The sequence below is a fragment of the Benincasa hispida genome, chromosome 9 (assembly GCF_009727055.1).
Source record: "Benincasa hispida cultivar B227 chromosome 9, ASM972705v1, whole genome shotgun sequence".
Taxonomy (NCBI): domain Eukaryota; kingdom Viridiplantae; phylum Streptophyta; class Magnoliopsida; order Cucurbitales; family Cucurbitaceae; genus Benincasa; species Benincasa hispida.
Genome location: NC_052357.1, coordinates 18,223,968 through 18,249,459, shown reverse-complemented (window position 1 = coordinate 18,249,459; position 25,492 = coordinate 18,223,968). Strand labels below are relative to the sequence as shown.

General features: G+C 35.3%; 1 protein-coding gene and 1 non-coding gene across 4 annotated transcripts; both read right to left on the bottom strand.

Moving 5' to 3' along the window:
• Nucleotides 1-719: 719 nt before the first annotated feature.
• Nucleotides 720-3,569, bottom strand: LOC120087313 (DELLA protein RGL2-like). Of its 3 annotated transcripts, none has more exons than XM_039044282.1 (2): nucleotides 3,273-3,569; nucleotides 720-2,584 (listed from the first exon to the last, which is right to left on the bottom strand). In XM_039044282.1, the coding sequence occupies exon 2, from the start codon at nucleotides 2,488-2,490 to the stop codon at nucleotides 901-903; it is 1,590 nt and encodes a 529-aa protein (XP_038900210.1). In that variant the 5' UTR covers nucleotides 2,491-2,584; nucleotides 3,273-3,569; the 3' UTR covers nucleotides 720-900. The 3 variants fall into 3 exon arrangements, with proteins under 3 accessions (XP_038900210.1, XP_038900209.1, XP_038900208.1); XM_039044281.1 differs by having other exon boundaries at nucleotides 3,298-3,569; XM_039044280.1 differs by having other exon boundaries at nucleotides 720-3,569.
• A 20,527-nt stretch (nucleotides 3,570-24,096) lies between these two features.
• Nucleotides 24,097-24,200, bottom strand: LOC120087363. The gene has a single exon (XR_005484501.1). It is a non-coding gene; the product is annotated as a small nucleolar RNA R71 (small nucleolar RNA).
• Between the last annotated feature and the right edge of the window lie 1,292 nt (nucleotides 24,201-25,492).

The following is a 25,492-nucleotide window of genomic DNA, read 5'->3' as shown; positions in this document are numbered from 1 at the left end:
CATAGTTAGATGTTATAATTTGATGAAATTGAAAGTTGGAATTTAAATCGATACAATTTAACAAATTTATGGGTAAATTTTGATTCTTTTTTCCTAAATAGTATATAATAAATCAAGTTGATGAAACTTCAACACTTCCAAACAACTACTTAATGGCTTAATAGTGATTTTAAAATTATTAACATCACTTTTGTCACGTTCAAATCATTTCAAACATCTTTAATCACACAAAATAAATTTAATGTTTAATTTAACATTTAGATGCAATTTTAATATCGTCAAAATTAATTTCGAATTATTAAAAATAAGTTTTGACAATAATTTTGAAAACGACAAAATTGATTTTTACCATTTCAAAATCACTAAAAAAAAGCCCTTATTGTCACGTCTTTTTTGAACAATAATATTATCTAATATTTTTTGTTTGAATAACATTCAATAACTATTAGAATATTAAGCATAACTCAAATGATATAAAATACATACCCTTCATCAGATTGAACTTCAAATCCTCATCCTAATATAGTGTTTTTGTAATAATGATCAATGTGATGAAGGTCGTAGTTGACAATGATTTTGCAATAACTTTACAATACTCACTGAACATATCTTAGTTGTAATTGAGACGTACTCCGTTTTTTAATATTGAGGTTAACCTTCCAATCCTATTTGTTGTATTGAAAAAATATACATCAGAATCTAATATTTGTAATTCTTGTTTTCACAAACAACTATTTGTGTAATTATAAAGTTAATATAAGAAATAGCTAACACAAACACAATTATAGGATTAATAATACCCCTAAGAAGCACAATGTACTTGAGAAGGGCATTAGCATCAAAGCCCTTTTTCATTAATTGACTGCTTCCCTTTCCTTTTTCATGTGCTGGGTAAATAACTCAAAGAAACTGCCAAGCTGAAATAGAGATAATTGGAGTTTCCTTCCAACCAACAATCAAACATTTCTCATTCTTTTCCAAACTGCAAAAGTTCCCATAAGCAAACCCCTTAGCTACCAACTTAGCTTGGCTCAAACATGAGTCACTGAGCTCAATTTCTTCCATTCTAAACCTTGCAAAGAATGCCCTCCACACCTCTATCTTCACACTCCTTGAAACCCGATCGCTACCTTCCGATGCAACGATGTTTTCAATCCCTTTACCACATAAGGCTTCTATCTTTCTTCTGCTGTCTTCATCCTCTTCAATGCAAGTTTTCAAGCAGTCGAAGTATGAAGCGGTAAAGAACAATGCTTCGATGAATCGATTGACAAATGATGATAGGTTATAATTTGCTTCAATCTCAGAAACTACCATTATTGATGGATTTAAATTTCGAATTACTCTCATCAGATTCTCCAAGCTAGCAGGCCTTGAAATCATGTTTCTCAACACTAAGGGGCAGTAGATTGCTACCATTTCATCATCTTCTGTTTCAAAGAGTTCTTCTTTTATCTCCATCATATCTGATACCAAGATTGCTTTGAATGAGAAAGGTATGTTTAGAGACTCAGCAACATTTTCCAACCACTTTCCTACCTGCTCTGTCAAGTGACATTTGTCTGATATAACAGCAGTGATCTTAAGAAGTTTAATGGGAAGCTCCTTCAGATCTACAAGTGATTGCATAAAACCTGACCAATGAACTCCACTTCTGATTTCAAGATCTATCAAATGGATTCTGTTGATCAGTTTTACATGCTCAAATATTGCTTGAACAGCAGTTAGATGCATCACTTGCTGAAAAGGAAGTTTCATGCATCCTTTAAGTGCTTCAAGGTTCATTTCCTCTTCTTTTTGCTCCTTAATTGCTTCCCGTCCAGTTTCTCTTTCGATTCTTTTCCTAAGCGCTTTCGCAAAGTAAAAAACGAGCCGCTGGACTGCATTACCATAGGCGGATGCAGTCCATTCACAGCGTTGAAGCAGCCAGCTCGCTCGGTCAAATTGTTGGTAGCCTACTTTCTCAGCTGCAGCAAAGAGAACATGGGCAAGCTCAACATCTTCTCTCTCATCCTCCAACAGACCAGAGATAGCAAAATCACACGGATGCGTCAGCATGTAAAAGTCGTCATAACCCTCAGGGAAGAAATGAACATATCTTGCTCCAGCTACCCTTAATATCTCTTCAGTTGACAATGTGTTGTTCTCCTCACTGGCTTCACCGCCTCTTTTGTTAAGAATTGTCCCTTTCATCCTCTTGACTTTGGTACCATAGCTGTTTAGCAGCTGCAAAGATTCTAAACATGGATTCAAAACTTGTTTACTGGGGTTCAAACTGATAGAATATGCCACCGGGTTTTCTGATATCTTCGACTTCTCCTGAATCAATTCGGAAATGGTAAAATCGTTGCCAAATAGCAATTCGTCAAAAATAAGACAATCTGAGTTGGGCTGTTGATAGTTTGTTTGATCCCCAATCTTGGGAATGTCCTGTTGGTAGAAGCCAGATTGATTAGCTGAGAGAAAGTTGAAATCTCCAAACTCCTCCATTCTAAATGGACAATCGTCTTCTTTTCCTCTGTGCTCAGTCTCCGGTTTCTCGTGGACACCATTAGAGGGGAAGAAAGTTCCTGCTTGTGAGCCACTGAAATCAAATGGTGTGAAGGAAAAGAAACCATCAGCCATTAAAGAGCAGAAGAAAGCTGATGAACAAACTCTTCACAGTATCACTCCAAAAATTTCTCTAAACAAAACAATCAAAATTCTACTTTAAATCAAGCTGATGAATAAACCTAAGCTCAATGTCACTTGCAGAGATTTCTTTAAAAAAAAACAGCCAAAAGTCTTCTTTAAATCTGTTTTTATTCCTATGGAATACTCTACTACATTGGATATTCCCAAACAAGTGTTACAGAAAAGATCAAGAATCAAAGTTTATAAACTACAAAACAAGCTGGCAAGTTTGAATTGGACACAACACAATGATATCAAACTCTATAACCTTTCTTCTTGTCATTTTCTAACAAGACAACTTAAAAAAGGTTGAAATTTAAGCCATCAAAACAAACAATGAAACAAAGAACAGAGGTCCTTTTTGTTGTCTCTTTCCTTTTTCAGGATGGTTACAAATAATAGAAATAAAATAATACTCTAATCTCTCCGTATTGGAATCCACGATCACCATTTTCGATAGTTGTAGAGAAATTTCATACGAAAGCAAAAATTGGAATTCAGTTTATTGTAATAATATCTAATCAGAACAATGGTCGATGGAATATTCGAAAATTTTGTTAAACTTTATCTTTCTTTGATTCAAATGGAGAGAAATTTACTCGAATGAATGAACAAAATAATTACAGAAACGGATTTAATCTCAGACGACTTCGATCCGTTTGGATTGGGAGAATTGGGAAGAACTTTCTTCTTTCCTCTCACGAAGCAAAAACTTCAGAAACAAAACAAAGCTTCTCAAAGTCTTAACGAAACCAATCGTTAGAGAGCCAAACCGCAGAAATCCACCATAGTTGGATCCATAAACCATCGCCGGAGATTCATCATGTCGCCTAGAAATTTTGTTTATGGTCTTTGAAGATTTTGCTGCCTTCGGCTTTTTAGCACTCCAAACTCTCAAGACTCTCAATTTCCGCTTTGCCGATTGGGGGGAGAGTGGGGTCCACTTGAACACGTCAAGGGCTGCGTTTATTTAGTGAAAATACATACTAATCATAAAATTAGTTTTTTTTTTTTTTTCAAAACATTATTTTTTAAAATAAAATTAATGTTAAAAGCGTAAATCTTAAAACTTAACGATTCAAATTGAAATAAAAATTGATAGCTAAAGTGATTATTTAGTGAAAATTTGAGGTTAATTCAAATAAAACTTAAATTTCAAAAGTAAAATTGCAATATGTCCAAACTTTGAGATTAAATTGAAATTAAACTCAAAACTTAAGTCTCGTTTGGTAACTATTTTGTTTTAAGTTTTTGAAAATTAAACATGTTTTCCCTCCATTTCTCAAAATGGTTTGTTGTAGTTTTCTTAAGTAAAAGAGTTTAATTCCTAATCAAATTTCAAAAACAAAAATGGTGATAGACACTTTAGACAATGACATTTGCTATATATATAAATAATTTAACTCATATTTCTATATTTGAAAACAATCCAAACAAAAAACAGTTTTTTTTTTTAGTTTTCAAATTTGGCTTAGTTTTTTTTTATAAAAAATAATGGTACAATGGTAAAAGGCACGGGACAAAGCAAGATACTCAGAGTTGTGAGGAGTATTTATAAGCTTAATTTTTTAAAAAATAAAAAATAAAAATCAAATAGTTACTAAATGAGTCTTAAGAACTAAATTTGTAATATTTTAAAACTTGACTAAATAGAAACTAGTCTCAAAATCTAGGAACCTAAAAAATACTTTTCCTTTTTTTAAATATATATATATATTACCCATAAACTTTGAATTTTATCAAATTATATTCCAAATTTATACGAAGCTAGAATCTAAACTTGAACTTAAAAGTATTTTGCAATGGTTACCATTTGATAAGTTTTCGTTTGAAAATGAGTTTGAAAATATTTTTCATCTGCTTTTAATTAATTATAAAACATACGAATAATAAAAAATTGGTAAGATTTAAAAGAAAAACAATATTAGCGTCAGCATTTTATTTATTTATTGTTTTTAAGTGGCGAAATTGTGACAAAGTATTCACTAGTTAATATGTATATTAATCAAACTTAAAATTTGAAAATCTGATATTATTTCAAATTAGTGAATTTATGAAGATTTGTTTATTGACTTTTATTTAATTAGTTCGGTAGAAATTGAATAAAGGATAGAAATTGCAAGGCTTAAGAGTTTAATTAAGTTTATGGTCAATTTTGACAAAAGTGAAAATTTAGGTTGAAAATTGATATAACACAACATGTTTATGAGTAAATTTTGGTTTCTTCATTGTCAATTCTGTATTATACCTATCTTTTATAATTAATTCAAAGCATATGAGAAAAGTTTTTTAATGGATTTTCAAATGGAAAAAAAAAAAAAAAAACTCATCAAAGGATAAAATTTACAACATTTTACAAAGTTAAGGTTAATATTGTAATACTTATCTAAGGATGCAATTAGATGAGATTGAAAGTTTAGAATAAAAATCAATGCAGCTTGTCAAGTTGTATCCATTTTTACTATAAATTTATAATTTCATCAAATTGGATCAGACTTAGATGTTGTAATTTGATGAAATTAAAAGTTGGAATTTAAATCGATACAATTTAACAAATTTATGGGTAAATTTTGATCATTTTTTCCTAAATGGTATATAATAAATCAAGTTGATGAAACTTCAACACTTCCAAACAACTACTTAGTGCATGCATGAGAGTGATTTTGAAATTATCAACATCACTTTTGTCACGTTCAAATCATTTCAATCATCTTTAATCACGTAAAATAAATTTAATGTTTCATTTAACATTTAGATGCAATTTTAATATCATCAAAATTAATTTTGAATTATTAAAAATATATTTGACAATAATTTTGAAAACGACAAAAGTGATTTTTACCATTTCAAAATCACTATTAAAAAATTAAAAAAAACCATAGTGTCACATCTTTATTGAACAATAATATTATTTGATATTTTTTGTTTGAATAACACTCAATAATTATTACAATATTAAGCATAGTTCAAATGATATAAAATACATACCCTTCATCAAAAGATTGAACTTTGAATCTTCGTCCTATTAGAATGTTATTGTAATAATGAGCAATGTGATGAAGGTTGTAGTTGACAATGATTTTGCAATGACTTTTTAGTGAGCATATCTCAATTGTAATTGAGACACTCTTCGTTATTTAATACTAAATATACATCAGAATTTAATATTTGTAATTTATTATGAATATTATAATAATAAATAGATGTTCATTGCTTAGTGTTCCAAAGCCATGTGTCACCTTCATGTTGTCCATTTGCCTTGTAATTATTCATGTTTGGTGTCCATGTAAGTCAATATCCTACTTGCCCACTTTGCCTATAAATAGTGACATTTGGTGGATCTTAAAATTACACATACATTAGGCAAATTCTATACAAATTGGAGAAAGTAGAGAAAGTTGAGAGTTTTCTCATTTCTTTTTTTTTTAATTTATTTATATATTATTTTTTATTTATTTTAATATTATATTATATTATATTACCATTCGTATTCCTATTGTGCTCCTCAATTTCAGATTATGTTATCAGAACGAGCCCTTGTCGTTTTTCCGCTAAAGATAGGTCCTATAGGTATGTCGGTTCTTCCCTCTTCGTTATAATTAATAAATTTAATGTTATTTTGCATATTCATTATCTATTAAATTTTTAACATAAGTACAATATTTTATGATAGTGGTTCCATGACAAATCTCACAAAATTAGAATTTTCCGCCCTTGATATTAACAACAATAATTATTTGTCATGGGTACTTGATGTCGAAATTCACTGGGATGTTATGAACTTGGGAGAAACAATTAACGAAAAAAATACGACATTCAGTCAGGACAAAGCAAAAGCTGTGATTTTCCTTCGTCATCATATCTACGAGGGATTCAAAATGAAGTATCTTACAATAAAAGATCCCTATATCTTGTGAAAAAATTTGAAAGAGAGATATGATCATTAAAAAAAATAGTTATTCTTCCTAAAGCTTATTATGAGTAGATGCACTTGAGGCTACAAGATTTCAAATCAGTAAGTGATTACAACTCCATATTATTTAAAATCAGTTCAAAATTGTTGTTATGCAAAGAAAAAATTACTGATGTTGATATGTTAGAGAAGACATTTTCTATATTTCATGTCTCAAATATGCTCCTGCAGTAGCAATATTGAGAGAAAGATTTTAAAAAATATTCTGAATTAATTTCATGTCTTCTCGTGACCGAACATAATAACGAGTTATTGATGAAAAATCATGAATCTAGACCAATCGGAATGACATCATTCCCTAAAGTGAATGTTGTAAATTTTAATAATAATTGTGGTCGAGGTTGTGGTTGCGGTCGAGGTCATGATCGTGGTAGAAGAAGAAATAATTATTATTTTTCGTGGTGGTCATTTTTATCATTTAAATTTCAAAAGAACCATGCAAAATGATGATCACAAAGGAAAAGTTCCACAAGATAAGAGTTAAAAAAGTGTTGAAAATAAATGCTTCCGATGTGAAATGACTGGACATTAGTCACGTACCTACCGTATGTCAAAACACTTAGTTGACCTCTATCAAGCCTCCCTGAAGGAAAAAAAGTTATGGAAGTAAATTTTGCTTACTGGGATAATGATATATTTGACCCATCTCATATGACAAATTTGGATGTGGCGGATTTCTTTGAATCTCCTGAAGATAAGATTGACATAGTTGATAGAACATCAAGTATTTCTTCTTATTTTGAGAATATCTAGACTTAATGTTATTGTTTTCTTTTACCTATCTAGTAATTTTTGTTTGGCAGACAGTGTAACTACACACAATACTTATAAATAAAAAATACTTTTCCAAACTGACAATGGCGAAAGCAAAAGTAAATACACAAAGGGTCTCACTCTCTCATTGGCTTGAGAGGAACTTGGTTTAGTGATTAGATCACAAACCAAATGCTCATTAGAGGATTAGTGGGACTTAAAGGGTAAGATGTAATCTCGAGGGTAAAACAGTTTTTGAACCAACCGTTATTACGAATAACCTGTGAAGGGCTGACTTACTAATCATAGTTATCTCAAGTGGACATAATATATCTACAGTGAGGGGAGTGCAACTACTGAACTTTAGTGGAGTGACATGGTAGTTAACGAATGATGGTTAATTAGGTTATAGAGTTTAGCCAGTTAATCGCGGATCGTTGGAGCCTATGATCTGTAGGTCTATGAGGTCCCTCTACTAGCTCATGTCGGGTTAAACCTTAGAACAATGTGATGAACGAATTTGAAGTGTTCAAATTCGAATTTTGGAGCAAAGCGTTAATATATACGATATATTTAACCTAATGTTTAATTATGAATTAAACATAACGAGAGAGAAAATATGAGATATTTAAATAAGATTTAAATATCAAGATTATGAATAGTGATTCATATTGATCGGGATTATTATTGGATTTAATATTAAATTAAATTAATTAAAATTTTTAATTAATTATTTAATATTAATTTAATTTTTAAAATTGATTATTAGAATTAGTTTTGAAATTAAATGAAATTGGTCAAAATTGCATTAAAAGTCAAATTGTTGACTAGGTAAAAAATGCAATGGAAGTCAAATTGTTGACTTTTGACCTTTGAAAGTTAAAAAGTCAATTTTTTTTTTACTTTGGACTTTGAGAGTCAAACTTTGACCAGGTTAGTGGAAAGATCCAATATTTGTGAGTGGAAAATTCCAACTTTTGCATGGCTAAATGTTGTCTTCATTTGAAGACACTTGTCCCACTAAATCCCACTTTAAGTTAGTGGATTTTTTAGTGTCAAATTCTCATCAAACACAAAGTTGCATGTTTGCATGTAATGATATTTAAAAGGGAGTGTTTATTGTTTTTGAAGAACTCTTGGCCATAGTGGGTTTTAATGAGGTTATGTGATAATCTCATCCCTTTTTTCTCTCAAAATTTTAGCTTTTTCCTCTGCAAATTAGACATTCATTGGATCCCACCTTCTCGTTCTAAGGCCGAAGAATAGTAGGGAAGACTCTCGTGGTGGTCTACGAACTGTTCATGAGGAGATGGAAGCTAATTTGGAGAAGTTTCAAAGACTACAAAGGTTGTATTCTTTTCCCCATTTTTTTGTTTTATTGCATGCATGCTTATCTTTGTAATTAATCTAATTAGAGTACTTTAGATCCATTTTTCTTTTGCTATGCATGTGTCCATTCCATCAATTGGTATCAGAGCATGCTTAAAGTACTCAATTTTTGGATAATTTATGCATATGGTGGATATTGATTCATGTGATGAATGCTTGTGTTCTAAAATAGATAATTTCGATTTTGGCATTTGTTTTTTCCTCTTGGATTGTAATAATTATTGTAATTGTCCGGTGTTTTAAGGGTTTTAACGTGTTGTGAAGGGTCTGTAAATTTGCTAGAGTCATTAGAGTTAGAATTAGGCTGTAATTACTCGGTTCCGGTAAAGAGGACAGCTCCAATTTGGTGAAATTGCTCACAAACCTGAATTCCACTCCCATACTGACCTGACGACCTGATCCGGACGGCTGATTCAACCCACAGAGCTGATGGTTGACGCATGTAGCTTCTAGACCCGATCCACACCCAACAACCTGTCCGTCAACCCAACCTGGTGGACGATCCAAGGCCACGCCCAATTCCGCCCACGCTTGGCCCACATTAGTCTGTATTGACGGCCCAAACAGCGCGCGACCCAGCCCGATTTTAGCCTGATTTTCTTCACCCAAGCCGTCTACGCTAGCCCAAGTGCGCTCGCCCGTCTGCTTCAGCTGACCCAGTGGTGACCCACGCCCCCTCCAGCCAACCCGAGTTCGATTCGCACGCTCGGTTTGGAGGCCCAGCCGGTCCAGATGGTCTGGACCAGTTCGGTTCAAGCTGGTTTGACCAATTTTGATCGATCTTGGGCGGTTTTTGAAGCTGGTTCAAGCCCTTTTCAAGCGGTTCGGGCTAGTCTGAAGTGTTCGGAGGTAGTTCGAGGTTATTTTCTGCTTATTTTTGTAATAAATGTAGCTTTTAGCTAGCTTAGGATGCCAAAACCGGTCCATTTTAGTGTGTTTATTTAATTATGCATTGTGAATGTATGAATTAAATAATTTATCTATTGTATGCATATTGTATGTTATGTAGATTTAAAATTCCACCATAGGATAAGTATGTAGCATGCATTGCAAGTATATTATAAGTGTTATAATGTATAGTATGCATGTGTAGGATTCGATGGCTTTTGATAAACTAGTACCAAGTGACCTCATAATTTACTCTATTTTACTTTTCTCCTTTTGTAGTATCATACCTGATAATCCTCTTATAATAACTTCTAACGAGTCACTGACCTAGCATTAGAACATAACTGGTGCATTTAAGCTAAACAAATATTTTAGTACACAACTATCATAAAACTTGTAATTGATAAGACGTACCTGGCGATGACGAGGAATCCATTCATGGGCCACAGGGACAATCTAGACTTACATAGTAAGTCAGTGTACAGAACCCAAAACATGGGCTCTGATACCAACTATAACGACCCGACCCCCTAGGACTTAATTAGGTCGTTATTAAATACATGCATGCATGGAACTCAAAACGACACTCGGTTATGGTGAAATAAATGCTAATTAAATAAGGTAAGTTCAAAAGACTTTCATTCATTTCAAATATTAAAACAATAGTAGGGTACCCATAAATCATAAAAGATAATAAATAAGTCTGAAAAATGATTCTTAAAAATAAGTTTTAAACATCAAAACTAAAAGTTAAGAGAAACATGAAAAGAACTCTAAATTTCATGATGTGGAAGCGTAAAAACTATTCCCAGTGGCTCGATCACGAATTCCGCTTGTCCATCGCTAGTGCATCTCTAGCCTTACCTGAAACAACAGCATGAGAAAGAATAAGTATAAAATACTGAGTAAGTAACCCCACTACTGGGGTCAGGCTGGGCATCTATGTCCTCTAGATACCCACCTCTGGTGAAACATATAACTTCTCTAGTCCTCATGGGACACATATGCACATGAAATAAGAAGGAGATTGAGTCCTATCCTACTGTAGTTAAGTATGCCTACTACCTCTGGTGAATCTCGAAGGAGACGCAAACTGGTGAATCCCGAAGGAGACGCAAACTGGTGAATCCCGAAGGAGACGCAAACTGGTGAATCCCGAAGGAGACGCAAACTGGTGAATCCCGAAGGAGATGCAAACTAGTGAATCCCGAAGGAGGCGCAAACTGGTGAATCCCGAAGGACGCACAAACTGGTGAATCCCGAAGGAAGCACAAACTGATGAATCCCGAAGGAAACACAAACTGGTGAATCCCGAAAGAAACACAAAATCTAATGGGCATCTAACTAATCAGTAAAGACATTTGCATAGTCTCAACATCATAATCATCACTGTATGAATCTATGACATACATATAAACCTCAACATCATGGCTTTACAACATACACATATACTTCAACATCATGGTTCTACAACATACATGTATACCTCAACATCATCAGATCAAATACAACCATGGAAGTACATACCATCTCATACTAACATTCAAGTGTCTATGTGCATAAATAAATAATTCGGATCTCGTAATAGAACATACTTTAATCATATTATACTATCAATCTTTCATTGCTATCATTTCTGCCATAAACCTTCATTTAACAGTGCTAGCATACATCTAATGCCTGGCCCGTGGCAGTTCCAGTAGTAAGATTACTTACCTTGATATTAGGTCGAACCAAAAAGCAATTGAATCTTTGTGAAATTCTTGAATCCTTAATCAAGCCTAAATATAAACCAAGCTTTAAGATTAATAGTTAAGCCGCCAATTCCAAACACCTAAATATTACCAGATAACCTTACCTAAGGTGTGGTCCAATTCAAATTCACCTTCCAAACCTCCAATTTAAGCCCAAATAATTAGCAAACCAAACTCTTCTTCATCTTGAATGAAATTCTTGAATCAAACCCCTAATCATAATTTGAAATTAGACTTACATGATTAAAGCTTGAATCAAATACATACTTCACTACCAATGTCTCAAATAAATTATCCATATGTAGCTTCGTCAAAAATCACTTCCAAATGACTTTACCAAAATTTCTCAACAACCAAAATTAATCCACAAGAGGGTAATCAAAGCATAAAACTTACCAAAACTCGCTAAAACAAACTCCAACTTCACTGAACAACACCTCAATATCTTCACAAACTTGAATCCAAAGTTGAAACATAATGGGTATCAATCAATTGATGTCAAAAGAAAATGAGTATTCAAGAATCAACCGAAAACAAACCCAAATGACAGAAATCTTACCCAAATCGATAGATCCAGTGACGGCAAAAGCGAACGACGTTTGAGCAGTGGTAGACGGAGGTCATGAAGAAGAAACTGACGCGGTGGCTTTGGGTGGTGTCGAACGGGCTCACGAACGTGAGGAAGAAAAGGGGGGATGGGGTTTGACTTTTTATAAAAAACAACAACAACAACAATAATAATAAAACAAAAAATGAAATAAATATAATTACATTTAATTCCTTTTCGTTTTATACTATTAAATTTCTTTCCGTTTCAAAAGAAAATTAAGTCTTGCCATTAATTTCCAATTTGAATTTCAAATTGAATAATTTCACGCCAACAATTAAATTCCCGCACTTACACTTGAATTCCAAAAATGCCCTCCAACTAATAACAATTACTGAAATTCCAAATAATAAAGTTACTGAAATTACATTTTTACTAAAAACATGTGTGGGGTGTTACAGTAAGTGTTACAAATGTTGTAAAGTGCCTACAAATAATCTGATCCTGATCATTCGTGTATTAGACATGCGAATGGAGATATTCTATATAAAAGAGTTTATATAATACTGGACCACGAAATGTTTAGTCTCTTTATATAACGCCATTAATAATTGAGACTTTCATTTCACTAGGATGACCATAGGTAACATAACCTTAATCCTGAGTGAGTTGTGAACTCCTGCCTATGAGGGCAGTCTTCTGATTTGCATTGAAAGTGGCTAGATCGTCGACTTAACAAGCCTACCATTTTAGGGATTCATCTGATTGGGGAGTTGGGAACTCAGCTACACAAGATGAAATTCACACTTTCCTCGAAGCATGGGTAAGTAGATAAATTGCTCTCTTAAAGATTGATTCTGAGACTTGAACAATGTGGTGCCACACCCTTTCTTGGCCCGATAGGGATTTAGTCATAGTGGGACTATGATCTATTGTTCATTAGAGGGATCAGTGATACTTAAGGAGTTAGATGTAACTACATAGGCAAAACGGTAATTTGGCCCAGCTGTACTTATGAGCAATTTGTGAAGGGTCATTGTACTTTTGATTGGTTATATCCAATGGACATAGAAATATATCTGTAGTGCGAAGAGTGCAGCTGTCGGTCTTCAGTGGAGTGCCCTGCAATTAACGGATCGTGGATAATGTGATTAAAGAGTTTAATCAGTTATTCATGTACCATTGGAGCTTCAAACTACAGGTCCATAAGATCCCTTGGTAGCTCAATGGATTTAAGTTGAGAATCAATTTTTGGGTTAATTTGAAATGTTTAAATTAATAAGAGGGAGTTTAATTATATATGGTATAATTAAATTAATCCAATTATATATGATATAATTGATATAATGTATTTGATACATTATTGTTTAATTAGAGGAACTAATATTTGAATATGATTCAAATATATTTTCTATGAATAAAATTCATAGTTATTAAATTTAATATAAATATAATTTATATTAAATGCCATAAAATAGAGAAAGAGAACTATGGTTTATATATTGAATATGATGCAATATTAAAGCTATAGGTTATAAATACAATATGATAAGTTAGTTATCATATTTATTTATATTTATTAATTATTTTATAATTAACACTTTTTTCTCCATAACCACCCTTAGTGGGTAATTATTTAGATTTGTGGCAAAAAATCGAATAAAATGAAAATTGTTTCATAACTCCAAAGAGAGACACGATTTGTGATCGTGTAACTACACAATTGAAGTTGAGAGCCTAAGCGATAGTCTCATTTTCTCTAACCGACAGAGTGTCTTTGCTATATGATAGTCTTGTGCCTACTCAATCGTCTTCCTCCTCAAACTCCAAAATTCCCTCTAAAAAAATTAGCCAGAGCCCACTACTCCTAGATTCTCACACCGAAAATACCAAGGTCACTAAGTGGTAATTTCCTTGTTGGTTCGAGGATCGAGTTTTTGCTTGTTGCTGATCAAGGGAGTTCGTGACTTGTTCGATGCATTCGTGAACGAGTACAATCAAGGGATATCTTGAAGAACGGTTCTTCAAATAATCTCTAAACTTTGTTTTTTAATTCAGAAGCATGCTATAATTTAGTTTCTAATACATAATCTGTTTTGTTAACTGTAAATGTATGTGTTCAATCGAGATGAGATTTGGACGATCTGCTTCCGCTCAAAGGTTCTCTGTGAATAGAGTTCCTTCACGTATATGATATGTTGTTAGAACACTTCAGTGGGAGATTAATAACATATACGATGTTTTGTTTTTTAGCTCTCACATCCGTAAGAGTTCACATTGAGATTTATGCTTCGCTTCGTGTCACCTTGGAAGTAATCTCCATATGGAAAGTGTTTGCATGAATCAAGATCTAGGTGAATAGGTGAAGTTGTTCACTGTAAAATCAGATACACAATGTTTTGATTTTAATTCTCATGTCCCTAAAAGAGTTCGCACCATGAGATTCATACGACGTTTCGTGTCACCCTTGAAGTGACTTCCATTTGAAAAGTATTTGCATGAATCAAGATCAAGGTGAATAAGGGGAAGATTGTTCATTAGAAAATCAAATATGTGATATATTGATTTCAACTCTTACGTCCCTAGAAAGTTCACACCGTGAGATTCATACAACGCGTCGTGTCTCCTTGGAAGTGACCTCCATTCAGAAAGTGTTTGTATGGATCAATATCAAGTTGAATCGTAGAAGTAGTTCAAAATAAGTAGGTGAAGGATATGTATCAACGTGTTCTACGCTCTCTTCTGTTGGTTTGGACCGTGGGATTCCTATGTTGTGCCTATCAGTTAGCTTTAAGCAGCCCTTGCTAGTCATTTAATGACGGCTATCCCCTTGGAGGGTTGTAACATAGGATTCGGAACAATCAAACTCTAGAAATGGATAGAATTTCTTAGGTCATTTCCCACTTTGACTTTCCAATTCAGTAGCATCGTTGGGGCCGCTAATCTCTGAAAACTAAAATTGGAGGGTTACACTTACAGAATTACGAAGTGTTAGTAAGTTCTTGACCGAAAACGGTAGTTAAATGACTGTCGGAATATGAGTTATTCTAGAGATAGTATTTAGTCAAGAATGTCTTGCTTTAGTGAATGAGTATTTGACTACCCCTCAGTAGCCCTTATTCAGACTCACTATAGTATCGTTGCAAATAAAATAATGAAATTTGGGTACATTATTACTTTGCTAAAATTTGATTGGGTTTAGAAGCAATTCACTTATTAGAATTTATTTATAATTTTAGCATGTTGAATTCTTCAAATTTACTCGCTTTCAACGGTAAACCAACATGGAAATCAAATATACTAGAAGTTGATGATTTAGACTATATTTTAACAGAGGAATGTCCTCTATCTTCTAATTCTGCTACTTATCAGAAAACACAATAAAGTAACTATGATTTACTTGTCATTGGGATGTGCTTGGTGGAAAACGATAAGTTAACTTGGATAATGGATTTGGGAGCCACTAATCATATTTGTACTTTTGCTCAGGAAACTATTTCCTAGAGACAACTTACAGAAAGTGAAACAACTTTTAAGGTAGAGACCGAAGAGGTTGTTTCAACTAAAGCAGTGGACGATATAAAGTTATTTATTGGAGATAGAAAAATTTTACTTGAAAATGTTTATTATATTCCTTTTATGAAAATGAATTTAATTTCTATCTCATGTTTGCTAAAACAAAATTACAAATTTTCTTTTGAATATAATGAAATGTTCATTATCTCAAAAGGTAATATAGTATATTCTGCAAATCTAAAGAATAACTTATACGTGTTAAAATTAACTGAGGTAAAAGCCGTTTGAATATAGAGATGTTTAAATCAACTGAAACTCATCATAAGAAAAGGAAAATTTCTCCAAATTTCTCCAAACTCATCATAAGTTAATAGGATTGAGAGATTGGTTAAGAGTGAACTTCTAAACCAGTTAGAAGATAGCTCTTTACCACCATGTGAATCTTGTCTTTAGGGTAAGATGGCTGATGTGCTGGGAATGGAGGTAAATAAATATGCATTTGATAACCATGCGTTCTTGCCACAAGTTTTCTTGCACTCTCGCCAAGTATAACGAGATCGCAAGTTTCTCGGGTGATCCGAGGTCGAACTCAGGGACTTGTAGCTAAATGTCATGAAGTAATATGTTTGCGACGAAGAATAAGAGAATGTTGAGGGTTATGGGCTATGCACTACTCCTACTCCTAACTAACAGATTAAACAATGGAAATATGACTATAAGAGATAGAGACACGGAAACAGTTAACGTGTAGTAAAATGCATGGAAAAATAGATAAAATGGCGAGGATGTCTTCATCATAATGCTAAGCTTGACCGCAAGGGTAACCCCAGCCAACGCAAGCTATGAAATCATGATATATACACTTGACGAAGACGCATGCGATGTATATGCGATAGTGTCGAGAGGCCTTATTTCCAAGTCTCTATTCCCGCTCAAGTGCTCTCACACATAAACAAGATGACCGTATACCACCTTATCTTACTTCTAGACGCATGCGATGTGACCACATACTTTCATATCCTATTCATAGGGTGCATGCGTTGTGTAATAGCAAATGAAGCTTATTCCTAAGTCTCCATTCTTGCTTATGCGATTCAATCCACTCTCCCAAGTCTAGATTTGGCTTTTAGACTACTCTCCCAAGTATGCCTAAATGATGAATGATGCGCTCATAAGACAAGGTAATCACATAAAGTATGGTTGACATAAGATTATTCCTATTTCTAGGAACACATGCTTACTTTGCTTAGTGAGTTCCACTACTTACCCTCCTGGGCAGTTAGCTACTGCTGATCAGCACATAGACAAGCCTTGCGTTCACTCATAGACAAGCGTTGCTATAACCTCTCACTAAGCAAATAGGATTTTCTCACAACACTCGCGTAACGCACACCTCTCGGTGGTTTGCTGCATGCTTCATATGTCTATGCCGCATGATTAAGTATGCGATACTCTAGCAATCTTACTTAGTGGTGCAATGAAAGTAAAGGATGTTAGGAAGAGATAAATGATGATGGAATCGAAGGAAATATAGAAATTCATTGATCACAAAATGTATTAATCTCTTAAGCCACAATGTAATACAATACAGAGATAGAAGAGAAATGGAGGGCCAGATGGAAGCAACATCTTGCTTCCGTCAGATATGTGTCAAGGCTGCCGGTGGTGCCATGGATGGGCGGTGGAGTAGTCTTTCTCGAGATCTAGCTCCGGTGAAGGCTCTGGTCATCACTCAGAATGGATGAAGGAATGAAGAACTCTCAAGAATATCTTCTCACGCTTTGGTCTAGATCATAAGGATCTGCCCGAAGGCAAAAACCTGGATGATTTAAAGTTAGGCTCTAAGGCTTCTATTTATAGATCTTGATCACCGATAGCATTAATGGTCCTTCTCTGAAATTCTGCAGCTAACAGTGTGATGGGCCTGCTCTGAATCTCTACTGCTAACGGTGTGGTAGGTGAAATGTCAACATCACTTATTGATACTCCCGAGGTATGCGTTCATGCTTGGTTTCCGGAGTATCATCGCATTCCACCACCTTTGCGGTCATCCCTCTATTATGGTTATACTTTGTAGCCATAACCTCTATGTGATGAGCACATGCGGTTAATGGCTGCAACATCCATGCATAGAGCGTATGCGACGCCTCTGCAATGGCGAGATTCACCACATGCGATTGATTCCTATGTTTGCTACAAAAATAAACAATTGAATGCATATACGCATAAAAGTGGGTTAGCCGAGATTTTTAATGTCGATCGACGCAAGCTCGTTTTCTCATGAATTCTTAGTATAATCACCACATATTCTACTTAACAACCCTCATAATTCTAAATAGAAGGCTTATAATGACGTACATTTCTGCCCCTCATCAATGACCAAAAGATCTTTTACTGGAAAAGGTCTTAGAGCTAAAGAACCCTTAGAGCTATTACATTCAGACCTTTGTGGTCTGATAAATGTTAAAGTAAGAGGAAGGCATGAATATTTCATCAACTTCATCAATGATTATTCAAGGTATGACTACATTTACCTAATACATCATAAGTTCGATACACTTGAAAAGTTCAAGGAATATAAGGCAGAGGTTGAGAACCAATTAGGTAAAAAGATTAAAACACTTCGATTAGATTGAGGTGGTGAGTACATAGACGTAAAATTTCAGGACTATTTGATAAAACATGAAATTCAGTCATAACTCACAGTACATGGCACATCTCAACAAAATGGTGTTGTAGAAAGGAGAAATAGAATCCTGTTGGACATGGTTCGTGCTATGATGAGTTATGCTCAGTTGCCAAGTTCTTTTTGGGGTCATGTAGTAGGGACTACGATATATATATTGAACATGGTTCTTTCGAAAAGTATTTCAGAAATACTTTACAAGTTATAGAGATGACGTAAAGGTAGTTTACGTCACTTCAGGATTTAGGGATGCTCAACTCATGTGGTCGTGAAAAATCCAAAGAAGTTAGAATGTCGTTCAAAAGTATGCCTATTTGTAGGCTATCCCTAAGAGACAAAAGGTGGCTTCTTTTATGATCCTCAGGAAGATAAAGTATTTGTGTCGACATATGCAACATTCCTAGAGGAAGACCATATTAACAATCATCAACCTCGCAGCACGCTAATATTAAGTAATATTAAGTGAGATAATCAAAGAAACTACAGATAGATCAACAAAAGTTGTTGATCGAGCAGGTCCTTCAATAAGAGTTGTTGATGGAATTGGTACTTCACATCCTTCTCAAGAATTAAAAATGTCTTAATGTAGTGGGAGGGTTGTGCAATAGCCTGATCGGTATATGGGTTTAACTGAAACACAGATCGTCATACTTGATGATGATTTAGAGGATCCATTGACTTTTAAACAAGCAATGGGTGATGTGGATAAAGTAGAATTTCTAGTTCTATATGTTGATGATATTCTACTCATTGGGAAGGAAGTAGAATTTCTAGTTGACATTAAGATATGGCTAGCCACGCAATTCCAAATGAAGGATTTGGAAGAAGCACGGTATGTTCCTAGGATTCAAATTGTTCGGAACCGCAAAAACAGAACAAAATCATTGTATCAGGCATCTTATATAGACAAGATGTTGTCTCGATATAAAATAAAAAATTCAAAGAAAGGTATGTTGCCTTTCAGGCATGGAATTCATCTGTCTAAGGAACAATGTCCTAAGACACCTTAGAAGGTTGAGGTTATAAGGCAAATTCCATATGCATCAGTAGTAAGGAGTCTACTGTATGCCATGTTGTGTACTCGTCCTGATATATGCTATGTAGTTGAAATTGCCAACAGATATCAGTCCAATCTTGGATATGATCATTAGACTGTCGTTAAAAACATCCTTAAGTATCTTCAGAGAACGAGAGACTATATGCTCGTGTATGGTGCTAAGTGAAGGATCTCATTCCGAGGGTTCCATGAGCGGGTTTAGATCGCTCCGATTTCACAGGGGCTGAAACACAAACGACATACATTCAACATATACAGTTATGCATATAATCTAATTATCGGCATGCTTAGAATACAATAAAAACCATGAAAGGGTTCATACCAAATGAAGACACTCTTCAAACGTCTGAACCCTAAGCAGCAGAAAACCTCCCACAGATCTACCAACACCCAGCGAGTATGTCGACTTAACAGCATGATCAAAATGTACACAAATAATGCAGTGGGGACGACATCACAACAAGAGAAACTCGGGTATCCTCGGCATAAAAAACCTAAAGAGTGGGCTTTGGTGAGTTTGGTAGAGGACGAAGGATAATGCGTCGTGTAGATGATAAGCAAGTAGGAGATGAAACTTTGTTATCGTATAGCGGAAATGCTTATCGTATAGTAGAGCTACACGATCGTGTAGGAAACACTGAACGATCGTTTAGGTAAAATGTATATGATCATTTAGAGAAAATGTGAGGCAGACAATCGTTTAAACGGACGAGCTTCTATGTATAGGCTCTCGCGATCGCTTTCACGAATTTTTTTTGGGCGCGCGATAATATGAATGCACGAATTATGATCAAAATGAAAACGATTTTCATTGTTTTAATCCGTCGGTTACCATAACCATCGCAACTCCACTACCTATGTCCGACTGTGGATAAATCCGTTAATTATCAAATAATTAATTAATTAATTTAATTAATAAATATAATCATATTATATTTATATCCTATACTTTGATATCATATATCTACTATAGTATTTTCTCCTCTACTTGATATAAATCATATTTATATCTAATTTCCTCTAAAATAATGTATCTCATACATTTAGCCAATTGGAGACCTAGATAAAGAAAGGTCAATAATCGAAGATGTTTTCCTACTTGGAGGTAATCTTCTACATTAGAAGATAACCTTACAATCGGTGATGGCTTTATCCTTTACAGAAGTTGATTTATAGCTTTGTAAGAAGCTATTAAAGAAGGTCTTTGGTTAAAATGTTGGGATCGGTGTCATCTCTTTGTTCTTGTAGCTTGTAAACTTGTATAAACAAATTGTTATTAATAAAATAAAAGTTATTTTATTTGTGCATTAACTCAATCTTATATACTAAGATCCAAGGTTATTTTATGTAACTTAAACATGAATGTGGTTGACATATAGGTAGATCATGCTTAAGTAATAACCTAAATAGTCTGTAGTATATGGATAAGATTGGGTGCCTTATCCTGGTGACACTACGGATACGACCCACTTTGTAACTGCTACAATTGTTGTAAAGTGTTACAAATGTTGATCTCAATCGTTCATGTGGAGACATATGAGCGGAGGTATCCTATACAAAGAGTTTGCATAAGACCGGACCATAAAATGATTAGTCTCTCTTTAAAATACCATTATTTGAAGAGATTAACATTTTAATAGGATGACCATAGGTAACTTGACTTTAATATTGAGTGAGTTGTGGACTTCTGTCTATGAAGGCAATCCTTTAATTTGTATCGTTAAGAATGACCAGTTTCGTCGACTCAATATTCCTACCACTTTGGAGATTTGTCCGAATAGAAAGCTGGAAGCATGGCTACACAAGATGAAATTCACTCATTCTTGGTTCTAGTATAAGTAGTTGAATTGCTCCCTTAAGGGCTGATTTCGGGTCTTGAGCAATGAGGGCCCTCACCATCTGAAAAGCACCTGAAAAATACTTTTCTTACATTCAAATTTGGAGCTAAAATTGCTAGTTTGCGTGATTTGACGTGGTTTATTGAGTTAATTTCAGGAAACCGAGTTACCAGAGCAAGTTGAGCTTATTTGGACGAAAACTTGGTGCAAATCTCTAAAAACAAGGGCTTCAGAACCATCATATAAGGAGAAGGGAAAGAGCAAGTTGGGCAAATCACTAAGGAAGAAAAATAGGGCAGCATTACGCATAACGTTGCAACACTTCCCCATGATGCTGAAGACCCGAGAGCTAAAGGAAACAGGGCAGTGTCAAAATGTTGCTGATAGCATTGTGACACTATGATCTGAAGGTGACCATTACTTATGCCAACACTGCGACACTGCGGGTGATTCTTATAAAATAAGTCTTCTGCTTTCATTTGAAGTAGGATGCAAATTTGGTGAGATTTGGAGACCTAAATTGAAAGAGCCTCTGTAAAGAACGACGCTATTGTTGAGATCAATCTGAAACTCAACAACGAAGGTTCAAGAGATCGAGACCGTGACACAACGACGGTGAAGAGAGATTGCGTTAACTTTCTATCTTTCTTCCTTGTTCTCTTTGGAAATTTTATGGCAATTTTATATGTTACATCTGTAGTTTGTATGAACATGAGTAGCTAAATCTCTCATTCTAGGGTGTTGTCTTTGCTATGAATTCAATTGAGTAGTTTTTTAATGTTTGAATCAATTGTCTGATGGTTGAATTTTAATTTCTTCGTATGAATCTATTTGTTTGACTAGCCATTGAACGGATATATTTTAGGCTAAATTTTATACTTGAGAAAGAGAGGTTTGGCTAGAACTGAGAAATTAAACTGTTATTCAGTAGTGCATGAGAATGATTAAAGGATAATAGGGGCTAAAAACGAATGAACGATAATGAGGCATTGTTGTAACATTGAGGAAGAAAATCAATTTGTTGTAATTATGCTAGAGTAGGTTGAGCTTGAAAAAGGATACTGATAACTCTTAGAAATACAAGTTATTTTGGCTCTTAAGTTGGAACAACTAAGGTTTTTAATGATAAAATCTCCTCATTTTTAGAAGAAACGCATGGAATTACTCAAACATTAGCAAACTCATGCAAAAGAATATTTATTACTAAATAATGCGACACTAAGACGTTATATTGCAGGATTTCAATAAGAAGCTAATGCATGATTAAGAAGTGTCGCAGGAAAAGTTCTAACGCATGGGCCATACGTCGGAGGGATTCAACGCAAAGAAGATTCATTGATTCAGGCTGTTTGTGTCAAATCACCACTTGCAAGCATGGGCACCTGCAGCAGGCGGCGTCTGAAAAGCTTCTAAGTGTCAGGCGGCTGACCAGGGCATGGACTTTAATGCTGCCATCACCAAGCTGAAGTGACCAACACCTATAAATAAATGAAATCCCTCTAGAGTTCGAAGTTCAGAAATTTCAAGTTCTCACTCTCATAATTAGCGTAGTTGTAGTGTTAGATCTTTAGAAGCTGTGCTGTAGTGCTAAGAAGAGTAGAAGGGTAGAGAACCACCATCACTACCGGTCAAGTAGCGAAGGAAGCCGAGCTTGAGAAAGACACTTCGTCCAATTCTTATACAAGTGATTGTACACAACTAGAATTGAGCCAAAGAGATACAAGAGATTGTACTCTGCAGCTTGACTCAGTTCCTTTCATCTCATTTATCGCTTTCATTTCATCTGATTAAATATTGCTTTTTTAAAGACAATCTGCTTCTTTATAAATTCATATATTTGATCCATCACACTTTTCCATTGTTTATTTCTTGTTTATGTTGAATGCATCTATACTTTATGCAAAACTTCATTTCAAACGCCTAAGCCAACTTGATCAATTGGTAAAAGCATCTTTAGCTTAGACTATTCGAGAGAATAAATAAGCCAACATCAAGTTAGAACGCATAGTACATCTAGAGATAGACCTACTAGTGTTTTACTGCATCCTGTGTTTGACGCATGCATCCTAGAGATAGGTTTTGTATGTTATTCGCATTGAGAAGTGTCGAATAAGAGTCTAACGCATAAACAAAGATAAGCAATCCATCTCATTCACATCACATTCTAGTTCATGTACATTCATCTTAGATCGATGTATACCATTTGCACTAAAATCCATTTCCACACGACCCATCATTCTCTACTCAACTCTTTTGTATCTTCTTACACGAGCACAACACCTTAGTGTAAATAATACATTCCTTCGTTTGTAGGAACACTTCAGTCGAGGGAGTATTACGAGATGAGCCTAAGCTTGTGAATGTTTATGAGCAGGGAGAGCACTCCTGAACTTATATACGACCCCGAGATTGAAAGGACCTTCCAACGTAGAAACCGATCTAATCGTTGTCGAAGGTTGAGGCAACAACTTCTCAGACAACATCACAGGCAATAAGCAATGGTGGACAACCAGGAAAATCAGAACTTAGCTCAACAACTAGCTCATACTGCGCAAAATCCGATCCTAATGGCGAACAGTAGCATGCGTCCCATGAGGGAGTACGCGTCTCATGTATTGTGTGATTTCTCACCAGGAATCATATACCCAATGCCGGATGGGACGAGATTCGAGATGAAATCTGTAATTCTTCAAATGCTTCAGACTACTGGACAATTTGGGGGTGGTCGTGGAGAAGATGCTCACGCCCACATGAAACGTTTCCTGGAAACGTGTAACTCATTCGTGATTCCTGGAATCACCCCAAAAGCGATCAGGCTATCTTTGTTTCCCTATTCTTTGTGTGATGACACAAAGCAATAGGTAAGCTCACTGGAGCCTGGTGAAATCACAACCTGGGAGAAGTTGGTGGAGAAATTTATGCAAAAATACTTCCCCACCTACCACTAACGCAAGGAGGCGTCGAGAGATTATGAATTTTGAGCAAGAAGAAGCTGAAACCTTAANCTACCACTAACGCAAGGAGGCGTCGAGAGATTATGAATTTTGAGCAAGAAGAAGCTGAAACCTTAAGTGTCGCATGGGAGCGTTGTAAGGGATTGGTAAAAAATTGCCCGAAACATGGACTACCACTAACTATCCAGATGGAGACTTTTTATGGTGGATTGAACAGAGCATCACAGATGGCAACCGACGCAGCTGCAGTTGGTGGAATTATGGATAAATCTTACATTGAAGCTAAGGAGATATTAGACCGCATTACTAAGCACAACATGGAATGGGTGGACGATTCGTATGACACAAGAGCTGACAGGAAGAAGAGATCTCAGAATGTTAATTCTATCAATTCCAACGCAATAGCCACACTATCTACACAAGTGGCCACGATGACCAACCTTTTGCAGAACATATCGCTAGGGAACGCATCAAATCAGCAGAAGGTGAATCGGGTAGAAGCATTCGGGCAGCCCATGGTTAGCTGTGTGGGCTGTGGAGATCCCCATTCCTATGCTGATTACCTACAAAACTCGCAATCAGTATGCTTCATTAAAAACAACCCATTTTCCAATACATATAATCCTGGATGGAGGAACCATCCAAATTTTTCTTGGACAGGAAACCAACAGGAGCACCACCCAAGGGCGAACCAACAGCAAAGGCAAGGACCGCCACCTGCATTCCAACCAACGCATCAGCCACACCAATATTCCTTTAATAGAGGAGGTCAGGGGTCGATTTCAGGATCTCCGCTTGAGAACCTATTGAAGGAGTACATCGCCAAGAATGATACGTTGTTGAAAAGCCAGGCGTTGTCTATCAGAAACCTGGAGATATAGGTAGGGTAGATAGCGAGCGAGTTAAAGAATAGGCAGCCCGGAGTTTTGCCTAGTAACACTGAAACTCTTGGGAACAACAATGGAAAGGAGCAATGTTACGCGGTGACATTGCGAAGTGGCAAAGCTCTTGAAGAAAGAAGAATGAATCCAAGAAACAACAGTCCTTCAAAAGAAAGCAACACACGTTCAATGGCACTAGAAGATCAAGAAGAAAGAACGCCTGAAACAACAAGCCATTCAGAGCCAAACACGTTTAGCATGGGAAAACCTGTGGTGCCGCTGAACGCACCATTCCCTAGATGCTTGATGAAGAAAAATGATGAACAACAATTTAAGCATTTTCTTGAACTCTTGAGGAGTGCAATGCGTTAGTAAGCAATAGTCTACCCAAGAAACAGAAGGACCCTGGGAGCTTCAAAGTCCCGTGCTCGATAGGAGGGTTGGATGTGGGACATGCGTTATGCGATTTGGGAGCAAGCATTAATCTCATGCCACTCTCAATTTTCAAGAAATTGGGAATAGGTGAAGCACAACCCACTTCTGTTACTCTTTAACTCGTTGACAGAACAATCAAGTACCCTGA

Excerpts from the sequence above, each read along its gene's own strand:
- LOC120087313 (XM_039044280.1), bottom strand. The coding sequence starts at position 2,625 with ATGGCTGATGGTTTCTTTTCCTTCACACCATTTGATTTCAGTGGCTCA.